The following is a 12874-nucleotide window of genomic DNA, read 5'->3' on the forward strand; positions in this document are numbered from 1 at the left end:
CCTAAAGCTAATTCCTATGAAGTGGAAGTCAGAAATACCTCCATTCTCCAACTTTAAAAAAAAAAAAAAAACATTTATGACACCAGCTGTTCTACTGCCACACAGAACTCACAGACCATACTCACAGTGATGTGGGCTTATTAGGGAAGTACCAGGAGCAACTAGGGATCATGATCAGGAAGCACACAGACACAGGTGAATGGCTCCCCTAAGGCAGAAAGAACATCCCTCCCTTCATCAGTGCAGAACGGCTTCCGGCCAAGCCAGCTCTGAATGCTGCTCTCAGCCACGAAGGTATGCAAGCCCTTCTTGAACTTGAGAACTCTTGCAGGTGTCCTCCTGGCCTCCTCAGGACAGGTCTCCACTCAGCCACCTCAGAACAGGTCTCTTCTTGGCACTCAGGCCTGGCGCCTTCTTGTCCCAGGGTCACACCTCTCACTAGAGCCAGAGCATCTACTATTACCAAAGGCAGGCCAGCATGGCCAACACTGCTGGTTTGGTTTGTTTGGGTATCCATCTGCAGGGCCCTGGACAGGGGTTGCTTCCCATTTATGGGGCACCAAGCTCTGGTAGAAATCTTCTGCCAGGAGGTATGTGATATGCTCTGGGGGCCAATCTGACGTGTCAAGATGACACTTAAATATGATTCAACTCAATGCATTCTCCAAGAGGTCATGGGCTTACTCTGTTTTATTCATCACTGTATCCTCAGCTCCTGGAAACAGAGCCAGGTACAAAGGAAGTATGTGACAAATATCCATTACATTCATCAATAGACTCAAAGTTGACTATTGTTTCATAGGTCCTCTGCATAACATAAAGTTCTATTATGTAGGGTAAACAATCTGGTTTTCAGTTAATCCTTTACACTGATGTGGGAAAAATGTACTAATATATACGTGAACCACATCCAACCAATTCAGGATTGCCTCTTTCTCACCAGCCATCTATTGTGTGATTTTTCCATTTATAGCAACATTCCAGGTACCGATGATCTTTTCTATTGTAAAATTCACAGTATTTATTTCCTCCTCCGAGATTAACTAAGACATTCATTCATTTAACTGGCACAATAGAACAATTGATATGTAAGTGTTTGTGCTAACTTTACAGTAAGTCTCAATAACTAAGCACATATTTATTATGTTGGATGAATGTGTCAGTCTTTCCCAGTCTCTGCATACTACGCTTTCCCTTGGGATACACTGTGTAACCACACAATGAGGTAGAAATTTGGTCAACTATCATTCCCAGTGAATATATGAGTTTATTCTATGAGTTTTGTGGGGCATAAAACAAGATGTAATTGGACACTGGTGGAACTAACACAGTTATTGCATTTATAGGCAAGATCATATTCACTGTATTCATAAGGTTTCTCTCCTGGACAAATTCTTGGTTATATCCTGAGGGTTCACATCTAGCGATAGGCTGTCCCATAAGGATTATGTTCCTATTAGTTAGAAGCCCACTAATGTTGACTGATGTCTGAGCTGGTACAGAAGGCAGGTGCATCGTCACTGTATTAACAGAGCTTTTCTCCTGAATAAGGTCACTGGTATCAGATGAGGGATGACTCACCATGCAAGAATCTTCCACTTTGAGTGGATCTACAGATTTCTCTCTTTTATGTTTTCTTTTATGTGAATAAAAGTTAGAGGCAGAGGCAAATGATTTTCCACACTCATTGCAGTCATACACTGTCTGTCCTGAGTGAAATCTTTGATGTAGAATGAGCTCTCGCTTTGTTTCAAAGGCTTTCTCACATTCACTGCACTGAAATGGTTTCTCTCCTGTGTGAATTTTCTGATGCCTAATGAGGCTTGACTTCTGTGAATAAGATTTCCCACATTTACTACATGAAAAGGGATTCTTTCCTGTGTGAAATCTCTGATGTGCTATGAGGCATGACTTCTGGTTGAAGCCTTTCCCACAGTCACCACAGACATAGGGTTTCTCTCCAGTATGAGTTCGCTTATGAATAATGAGCCCTCCCCTCTGGTTAAAGCATTTCCCACATTCACTGCATATGTACGGCTTCTCTCCAGTGTGAGTTCGCTGATGAATAATGAGACTTCCCTTATGTCTGAAGCCTTTTCCACATTGACTGCATATATAGGGTTTCTCTCCAGTATGAGTTCGTTGATGAATAATGAGGCTTCCCTTATGTTTGAAAGTTTTCCCACATTCAGTGCATATATAGGGTTTATCTCCAGTATGAGTTCGCTGATGAATAGTGAGATCTGTCTTCTGGATGAAGCCTTTCCCACATTGACAGCACATATAGGGTTTCTCTGAAATATGAGTTCGCTGATGAGTAATGAGATCTGTTTTTCGGATGAAGCCTTTCTCACATTCACTGCATATATAGGGTTTCTCTCCAGTATGAGTTCGCTGATGCACAGTGAGATCACACCTTTTGATAAAGCCTTTCCCACATTCACAGCATGAATACGGTTTCTCTTCCATATGAGTTTTCTGATGTTCACTGAGCTGTGGTTTATGAAGATAGGCTTTGCCACATTCCAAGCATTTATATGGTTTTTGTCCTTTATGACTTGTGTGATGATGTTCAGTGAGGTTGAACTTTTTATAAAAGGTTTCCCCACATAGACCACATCTATGGGGTTTCTCTCCTGTATGAATGAACTGATGATTAGTCAGGAAAGACTTCCTGATGAAGGCTTTCCCACATTCTCTACATATATGCAGTTTCTCTATTTTGTGAGTTTTCTGTTGGTTAATGAGTGGCAACTTGGTGCTGTTGGATTTTTGATTCTCAGGGAATTTCATTTCAGTATAAAATTGTTCACGGTCAGCAGGGACAAAGCTTTCCTCATCACCATTAAGCTCAACAGAGAATTTTATGTCACTGCTTATTCTCTGGTTGACTGCCAGTAAACTTAAATTTGATTTCACAGCTTCTTCATACAAGCTAACCATACCATGATTTTTCCTTAAAGGAAAATGATTTTTGTCCAATGCATTAAGTTCACAGTATTGTTCCATTCTGTCCACCCTTCTTTCATTTTGTGAATGTCCAAGCAGATGATCATCAACTTCCCAGAATTCTAAGAAAGAAGAGATCAATGAATCTTTCCATCATGTTCATTTGCAGTGAAACCATTTTAAACAATGCATTGATGGAAGGTGATTTTTAGTGACAAAACTCTGGTTTGAGTTTAAATAAAATACCATGCTTAATGTTCCTTGTACACTGATAAAAATATAATGATATAAACAAACCAGACATTAAAAGCAGTTAGTGTAGAAACAAGGTAAGGTAATATATAATAAATGCATACAAATTTGTCTGCTTCTTAAAAAAGGCCTTGCAAAACATGAAGAGAATGTAAAATAAAATTTAGTCATTTGATCCACAGACCACAGAGGTTGTAAGGACTCCTTATCCAATGGGTGAAGGACAGATTCATTCATTCCAAAAATCCTTATTGAACGATAGCTATTCACCAGGTGTAGTTGGATATGTGAAGAATGCATAATGGTACATTTGGGAGAAGACAATTTCCACATGCACACATTAAAGATATTGGGGACACACTAATGTATTCCTTATGTTCATGGAGCTTACATTATAATTTTCACCATTCATCTCTCAGCTTGTCATACTGTGGTGGCTTTCATGTTGCTGTGATGATGTAACTAGGCCATTTGTATTTGAAATATCAGCAGGGTCATCCATGGTGGACAGGTTTCAGTGGATTCTAGACTAAGACAGACTGGGAAGAAGGACCTGATGATCTACTTCTGGAGAAACTGGCCAGAAAAAAAAAAAAAAAAAAACCTATGGATAGCAGTGGAACACTGTGTAAGCCCCTCAAGTTGGAAAGCACTCAAAATATTACTGGGGAAGAGCTGCCTCCTCAAAGTAGAGTCAGCCTTAAGGACGTGGATGGAGAACACTTTTCAGAATTCATTTGCTGATGTGGCGTGACTCAAAATAAGAAACAGCTGCAAACATCCATCAATAATGAGAATGTAAAATGTACAAAATATGAAATAAGGAAAATTGGAAGTTGTCAAAAATGAAATGGAATGCTTGAAGGTTGATATCTTAGGTGTTGGAGAGCTGAACGGGATGGTATTGGCCATTTTGAGTTGGACAATCAAATGGTATGCTATGCCAGGAATGAGAAATTGAAGAGGAATGGAGTCACATGCATTGTCACAACGAACATCTACCTTAAAGTACAATGCTGTCAATTATATTATCCATATATCTGCCTGGAAGACCAGTTAATATGAAATTAAGAATTCTGCAAGACCAATGATCTATTCTTTACAAATACTTGTTTCAGCAACATAAAAGGCAACTATATACATGGACCTTTCCAGGTAAAATACACAACAATCAAATTCACTACATCTGTGGTAAGAGATGACTGGGGGGGGGGGGCGACAACACTCAGTTATCTTCAGTCAGAACAAGGCCAGGGGCTGCCTGTGGAACACACACGATCAGTTGCTCATATGCAAGTTCAAGTTGAAGCCAAAGAAAATTAAAACAAGTCCACAGAGCCAAAATAAGACCTTGAGTGTATCTCACATTTAGAGAATTTAGAGACCATCTCAAGAACAGATTTGAGGCATTGAACATGGATGACAGATCAGATGCATTTCAACAAATGGATGTAATGCTGGATGTGCTAACTGATCTATGCTAAGAAATTTGGAAGACAGCTACTAACCAGCTGGAAGAGATTTGTATTTGTGCTAATTCCAAAGAAAGGTGATCCAATGAAATGTGGAAACTGTCAAAACAGTATCATTACTATCATCAATATCATTAATATCTCACACAAGTAAAATTAGGCTAAAAATAATTTTAAAATGGTTGCAGCAGTACACTGACAGGGAACTGTCAGAAATTCAAGCCAGATTCAGAAGAGGATGTAGAATGAGGGATATCATGGCTGATGTCAGAAGGAACTTGGCTGAAAGCAGAAAATACTAGAATGATGTTTGCTTGTGTTTTATTAACCATGCAAAAGCATTTGACCATGTGGAACCTAACAAATTATGAATAGCATATTTACGAATGGCAATTCCAGAACACTGACTTGTGCTCATGTAGAACCTAGACATAGACTAAGAGGCAGTTGTTTGAACAAAACAAAGAGATACTGCATGGCTTAAAAATCACAAAAGATGTGTGCCAGGGTTGTATCCTATAAAAATTACAAAGTGGATGCGTCTGACATCCTCTAACTTCAGGTGGGGAGACAGAATCACCATCAGCATCAGCACTAAATTGATTAGTAGGAGTAGGAAGTCAGATATGCCTCCACCTTCTAAACTTTTAATCAATCAATTCTAACACCAATTGCTCCTCCCATGGCACTCTCTACTTCTCTGTTGGTTTTGACAATTCTTTGCAATGGCCACACAGAAATCACAGACAATACACACAATTATGAGGTTTATTAGGGAAGTGTTGTTGTTGTTGTTGTTATGTGCCATCGAGTCAGACTTGACTCATAGAGACCCCTCCTTGGGTTTCCGAGGTGGTATCACTACAGAAGTAGATTGCCCAACATTCCTCCTGAGGAGCGGCTGGTGCCAGCCTTCTGGTTAACAGTAAAGTGCCTTAGGCACTATGCTACCAGAGCTCCTTTACAGGGAAATAACACATAATAATTCAGTATAAGAAATGACTGAGGATACAGCTCTTTGGTCAGGGCAGCCTCTCAGCCTTGCCTACAAGCAGGCCACTCTCTGGCCCTCAGTCCTTCCATCCCTTTGCCCTTTAGCCTGGCCCATGCCTAGCTTAAGGAAGTTGTACAGAAGTCTGTACCTCCACTGATAAGTGCCCTGAGGTACCCCACTCTCAAAGTAAGGCTCTTGCCCAAAGGTGGTCAGCTTTCACTCTCCATGGGCCAGAAAACCAATGTGCTGTCTCCTGCCAGTCTCCTGGTTCTGCTGTCTCTGCTACAACCATTTCTTGCCACTACTGCCATCTCTGACCATTTCCAATGTTACAACCCTTTCTTTCTTTCTCTCCCTGGCATAGGAGGTTGTCAGCTTAGGTACTAAAGATGACCACCACCCCCGGTTCTTCTTTCTTGGTGGTTGTGGTGTACCCTCTCTGCTTTAGGATTGGCTCTCTTTTTAACCTAGGAAGATGGCAACACTAACCAAACCAATAATTAGGGTTCCTTATTTGCATGGACCCATCCCTACAGGGGTGCCTTTTTACATTATTAGCAAGCTAGCCAAACTCCTTTGTGGGTACCTTATTTATAGAGCCCTACCCAATCCAGCCAAATCTTTCTTGGAAGGCTCCTCAGAAGTGAGAATGGCCAGACTTTTGTCTCATGTGCTTTGGTCAAGATGTCAGACTAGTCCCTGGAGAAGGATATCATGCTTGATAAAGTAGAGGGTCAGTGAAAAATAGGAAGTCCCTCAAAGAGATGGACTGACATAGCGACTGCAACAATGGGCTCAAGCACAGCAAAGACTGTGAGGATGGTGCACGACCAGGCAGTGTTTTGTTCTGTTGTACACAGGGGAGCTATGAGTTGGAGCCGACTCAATGGCACCTACCACCACCACCCACACAATTGTTTGGTGGGAGTTATAAGGATTATGGCTTGTTGTTGTTGTTACGTGCCGTCAAGTCAGCCCTGACTCATAGCGACCCCTCCTTGGGTTTCCGAGGCAGTATCAATACGGAAGTAGGACTGCCCAACCTTCCTTCTGAGGAGTGGCTGGTGGGTTTAAACCGCCAGCCTTCTGGTTAACAGTCAAGTGCCTTAGCCACTATGCTACCAGAGCTCTAGAAGGGCCATATTAAGTCATTCACTGTACTGCAGGTCACCCCCTGGCTCTTGTATCTACTGTCCTTTTCATATCTGAAGGATTAGCTCCCCCTTCCCAATTATTTTACCTGACCAAAACAGTCATTAGGAATTAGGCCTCCAATAGGGCAAAGAGTCCTCAGGGTGTGGTTACTCAAGTAACAGCCATTCAAGTCTGCTGCAGGTATCCATCTGATCTGGTCAGGTTCTCCAAAAGTTATCTCCTTTTCTTTACCTCCTCTGTCCTTTGATGAAATTAACTGAGAGAAGATTATTTCCTTGCTCAGAGCCTCATCAGGTATCACCATATCAAAACTTTTGTACTCCAATCCAGCAGTACCTCACCCTTAGTTACTACTTCCACAACTACAATTTTCACAATCACAATTAACTCTTTAACTAACACTCACAACTGAATCACATAATCCGATTAGCATCTTCCTCCACCCTGTATTCTGCAGTATCTTTTCACCATCTTATTCGATCTGTATGATGAGGAAATAATCCTAGAAGTCAGACTATATAAAGAAGTAGATGGCATCAGGATTGGAGGAAGACTCATTAACAACCTGCGATATGCAGATGACACAACCTTGCTTACTGAAAGCAAAGAGGACTTGAAGCACTTACTGATGCAGATCAAAGATTATAGCCTTCACTATGGATTACACCTCAACGTAAAAAACAAAAATCCTCATAACTGTATCAATAAGGAAAATAATGATAAACAGAAAAAATATTGAGCTTGTCAAAAATTTCATTTTATTTGGACTCACAATCAATGCTCATGGAAGCAGCAATCAGGAAATAAAATGAATTATTGCATTGGGCAAATCTGTTGCAAAAGACCTCTTCAAAGAGTTAAGAAGCAAAGGTGTCACTTTGAGGACTAAGGTATGCATAACCCAAGCCATGGTATTTTCAATCGCCTCATATGCGTATGCAAGCTGGACAGTGAATAGGCAAGACCAAAGAAGAGCTGATGCCTTTGAATTGTACTGTTGGCAAAGAATGATGAAAATACTATGGACTAATAGAACAACAAATCTGTCCTGGAAGAACTGCAGCCAAAATGCTCCTTAGAAGAAGGAATGGCCAGACTTCACCTCACCTACTTTGATCATGTTGTCAGAAGGGACCATTCCCTGGAGAAGGATAGCATACTTGGTAAAAGAGAGGGTCAGCGAAAAAGGGGAAGACCCTCAACAAGATGGCTTGACGGACTGGCTGCCACGATGTGCTCAAGCATAGCAAGGACTGGGAGGATGTCACAGGACTGGGGAGTGTTTCGTTCTGTTGCACACAGGGCCAGTATATGTCAGAGCCAACTCAACGGCACCTGACAACAACATAGTGAGTTCTGTGTGGCCATTGCAATGAATTATCAAAACCAGCAAGGAAGTAGAAAGTGCTGTGTGGAGGGCAGTGGTTGGTGTTAAAAATGGTGAAAAAGTTGGAGAGCCAAGGTACTTCTGACCTCCACCTCACAGGAATCAACTTTGTGCTGATCTTGATCCCCATCCCAATCCTTAAAGGTAGACAAGGTTTGAGGCTAGTAGAATACAACTGGCTTCATAAACAGCATTACACAGACTTTAGCTGGATTGGCTAGGAAGTGCCACCCAGTGTATCTTTTATTGGGATTTTTCTGGAGAGAATGGCCTGTCTGATCTTTACTGGGATTGGCTATGGAGCCTGTCCAGTAACTGACATTTACCCAGATTGATGAAGGAGACTTTCCCATTCTGACCTGTACTTGAACTACCTGGCAAGTACCACCCAGAACTGAGGACTAGCCCACATGAGGGGCAAAAACACTAATGGGGGAGGGGGCACATCTGATCTATGAGAGCCAAGAAGAGGAAATGAGCTTATCCTTTTGACATGGGAACCCAGTGTTGAGACCCATTCAGACCCAGGTGAAAGAGCTATAATACTTGGAGCTGCGACAACAATTGTAAGAGGGCCAGGAAGTGCCTGCGGTAAGACAAGAAGCTGTAGAAACAAGCAAACTTGGACAGTGAGTGGCACCAGAGTGTGAGGGCAAACCCTGACCAGAACATGTAACACTTTGAAGAATGGGGCACCTCTGGCTGCAGAGGCTGGGTGGGGTACCACTAAGGTAGTTCTGCCCAAAGAGCTGTTGTGAAGCCACTCTAGAGTTGGGATGACCTAGAATAGTGATGACCAGCAAGAAATGGGACCATGTGAGAGCTATCCTGGAGCCAGCAAGGAGGAGAGCAAGCTGAGAATGGTTGACAGCAGACCCCACTGAGTGACACTGCAGAGCATTTCCTGGCTTGAATGCTTTCCTAGTTGACGTACATGGACATCTATTTCAAGGAGAGCAAGCAGATGCCCTTGACATGTTGAGGTGCCATGAAGGAAACACTTGTGGACCTCTTCCCATGCATTTCTTTGTTTATATCCATCTTTATTATGCATCTTTATTATGATAAAAGTCATTATCGTTGTTATGGGGTTTCTGTGAATTCTCTGTGACCACTGCAATGGATTACCAAACCCATTAGGAAAAAACAATGCTAAGGAAGAATGGCTGGTATCAGAAATAATGTACAAGTGGGAAAGTTGGGATGTATTTGATGTCAGCCTCTTAAGAACCAGGTCTGGGCTGATTCTTAATCATTTCTTATGCATGACTTATCAATTGGTTTACGAATGAACTGATAATGCAAGATTTTAAAATGTTTTTATAGTTTAAAAAGCATTAAGAAGGCCAGAGAACTTTTTAAAGAGAGCCCTGCAGATAAGAAACATTCAAGGATGGCTAGGATTTCAGATGTCCAGTACTAAAGGATAACCTAAGCTGACAGTAATTTTCTTAGCAGGAAGATGATACCAGCTCCTTACTGGGAACTCATAGAGATGTTTCGTCAAGAGGAGTAAATATACATAAAAATGTCTATGTTAGACAGTTCCAAGGGAGATGTAAATTTTACCGTCTCCTTTAGGAAACATAAGGAGCTTTACTTATTAGAATCAAGGCAACTTTAAAGGGTTAGAAGAAGAAATGAAAAAACAGAAATGAGACCTTTAGAGACCCTCAGGGTGGGGGGAAAGAGAAGTTAAGGAAGCAGATAAAAAGTACAATGAGAGACCAGATACTGTGGGGTCCAACATCCATGGTGGGTTGGATGCCAGGAAGGGAAATCCGTATTACTCAAGAGGTGAAGAAGGTGCCGTACTCTGAGTAAAGTTACGATGTCAAAGTTGAATCTTTGGAAAGAGGCCTAGAAGGTGGAATTTCATAGTAAGGCAGATGCAAGGATATGCAGAAGGGAAAGATTTGAGAATCCTTGGAAGAAAAAAATTATAGAACCAAAAATATCCAAACACAGATCAAATAAATAGGGAATTTATCTCAGAAGAGACAGACATGTATACATTTCTCTAAATTCCTAGACAGAAAAAGAGGTCTCACATGGGAGAGAGATACATGGTGGTATTTTATTTATCTTCAGACACGCCTCTTCACAGATGTGACACCTCTCACTTGAGTGTGACTCCCACAGCCTTCCCCCTTACTGCTTTTTGCTCACTCACCTGAGAAGATTCCACTGTGGCTGTTGTCTAATGTGCTCCAGGGTGGTTCTCCTCGTTCCAACCTGGAGGGTGCATCTGGTTTGCTAACTTGATACCCTGTTCATGGGAAATCACAGAATCTTAGGCACACCAAGTTGGCCTTTGGTTCGTGAAGACTGCAGAATGCGGTATTTGTGAAAAAAGAAATGTCAAACACACAAAGGTTCTTCTGTTACGAAGAGGAACAATATACCCACTAATCTAGGGCCAGACAGTGGACTGAGAATCTGCCTGTTTACAGCACCACAGACACTCCAAAGATTTCAGCAGCTGCGAAAGGAAAGGCCAATGACAGGGCCAATGACACGAGAGCTGTCCTCACCAATGGACACCAGGTTGCTGTAGTTCTCCAACATCACGTCCTGGTATAAGGCCTTCTGAGCAGGGTCCAGGAGCTGCCACTCCTCCCCGGTGAATGTCACAGCCACATCGCTGAAGGTCAGTAATCCCTGTATCAAGAGGATTCTGTTTAATGAAGTAGTTCCCATTTGATGAATTTAATGAAATGTGAGAAAAGCTGTTCCACCCATCCCATTTCCTTTATATAGGCTGCTGAATATGTACCTAGGTTTTCTTTCTTTTTTTTTTTTTTTCAATGTCTTAAGTTGTTGTTGTTGTTATGTGCCGTCGAGTCAGCCCCAACTCATAGTGACCCATCCTTGGGTTGTCGAGGTAGTTTCACTACGGAAGTAGACTGCCCAACCTTCTTTCCGAGGAGTGGCTGGTGGGTTACAGACACAGCAAAATCACCATAAACTATTCTGAGTTAGTGCATTCCATGATCCACCCATTCATGAAATTAGAATTCTCTATGTCTAGCAATGAAATGGTCTTCATAAGCTGCACACCTCGCATTCACACACACAAGTGTTACGCAAACATGTACGTATATATTAAGAGACAAGTGAACTGTATACTGTGAAATAGGGCTAGGAGTACTAGTACTATCAGGATTGGTGTCTGAACCTCACGTCATGGGGATAATGACCAGGATCAGTTCAAGGATGATCTGTATGAGGTGGAGGTCAGACATGCCTCCACCCTCCAATCTCTCACCAATTCTGACACAAGCTGTTCTTCACACAGAACTCGCTACTTCTGGATTCATTAATTCATTGCAATGGCCACATAGAACTCAATAGACCATACTCACAATTATGGGGTTCATTAAGGAACAGGGTACAACTCAAGATCAGGATCAACAGACTACAACTTATGAGTAGGATTAGACAGTATGTAGGCAGTCTCCTTTCATCAATGTAGCATAGACAGCTCTCTCAGCTCCTCTCAGCCCTCTGAGTCCAGGCTCTTCTTGGTCCTCCCATCTGTCACCACAGGCTCTTTTGCTTGGTCCCTTCTGGGCCTGTCATCATTACTTCTGCTCCTGGGCCCCTTCTAGGTCTACTGCTGTTGACTTTGCCACTGGGTCCTTCTTGACCTCTTGGTGTCGTTAGTGTTACAGCTCTTTTAGGAGATTCACTGCCTCTCTCCTCTGCTTCTTCCTTCTGCTCTTTCCTGAAGGCTTTCTTCTTGCTTCTTTGTCTGTGAAGCCATTGTGAGGAACACACAGCAAATACACTAAAGAGATCCCCTCTGGTGACACACTGCCTAAGGCATTAGACTGCTAATCAGAAGCTTGGTGGCTCAAACCCATGAGCTGCTCCTTGGAAGGAAGATGGGACAATCTGATTTGATAAAGATTTACCACCTTGGAAACCCAACGCGGGTCACTATGAATCGCAATCAACTTGATGGCAGTGGGTTTGGTGGTTTGCTTTGGTTTGTGGTAGCTGAGAGAAAGGGAAAATATAAACAAGACCTTAGTGCACACGGACAGATAGAGAAGGTCTACCTGTGTTGAAATGAGTTCCTTTACGTGGCCTTTAGCCTTGGAAAAACGGCTTGAGAGATTTTTCCCCCTAAGCCCTGAGATGTCACCTCTGCCCTAGTTATCCATCCCAGAGGACTTGTGTTGTAAGCATTTTATCTTGATACTTTTTATCTGCTCCTTGGCTGCAGCCTGTCCTGTGATTGGTATGCACCTTGCAGTGATTGGCCAATACAGTATGCAAACGAAGTAGCTATAGCCTACTCTGCAAATGAAGTATCTGGGGCCTGTCAAAAGGGAATTGGCCAGTTTGTGGCCACACGGGGAGGGTCATGCCTTGAAATTGACAAGGAGTTTGTGTACGTATGAAGTCCATGCCACAGGTTTCTCAGTCACCAGTAAGCAGCAGGAAGGAGAAAAAGCAAGAGAAGCAGAGAAGAGAGAAGGGACCTCCTTAAAAAGCTGCGACAGGATCAAAGGCTGTAACGCTGCAGACAGCGAAAGGCTCGGAAGGCTGGCAGCAGTTCCAGTGGTTGACAGGCCCAGAAGGGGCCCGGTGGCAGAGCTGGAAGAGATATGCGGCAGGGCTGAGAAGATCCTGTCCTGACGGGGTTGACAGGAAGCC

The 12874-nt window shown here is 42.5% G+C and overlaps 1 protein-coding gene across 1 annotated transcript in view; it reads right to left on the reverse strand.

Moving 5' to 3' along the window:
• LOC103211296 (zinc finger protein 432-like) overlaps window positions 1-12874 on the reverse strand; it is a 43507-nt gene that overhangs the window by 1428 nt on the left and 29205 nt on the right. Inside the window, exons 5-8 of the mRNA XM_007957239.2 lie at window positions 10744-10870; window positions 10383-10478; window positions 6660-6664; window positions 1582-2292 (exon numbers count right to left, since the gene is read on the reverse strand). Of these exons, the coding sequence (XP_007955430.2) occupies window positions 1582-2292; window positions 6660-6664; window positions 10383-10478; window positions 10744-10870 (939 nt within the window). The remainder of the gene's footprint in view (window positions 1-1581; window positions 2293-6659; window positions 6665-10382; window positions 10479-10743; window positions 10871-12874) is intronic.

The sequence above is a fragment of the Orycteropus afer genome, unplaced genomic scaffold (genome assembly GCF_000298275.1).
Source record: "Orycteropus afer afer isolate SDZICR_OR568_19922 unplaced genomic scaffold, OryAfe1.0 scaffold00718, whole genome shotgun sequence".
Classification (NCBI taxonomy): Eukaryota; Metazoa; Chordata; class Mammalia; order Tubulidentata; family Orycteropodidae; genus Orycteropus; species Orycteropus afer.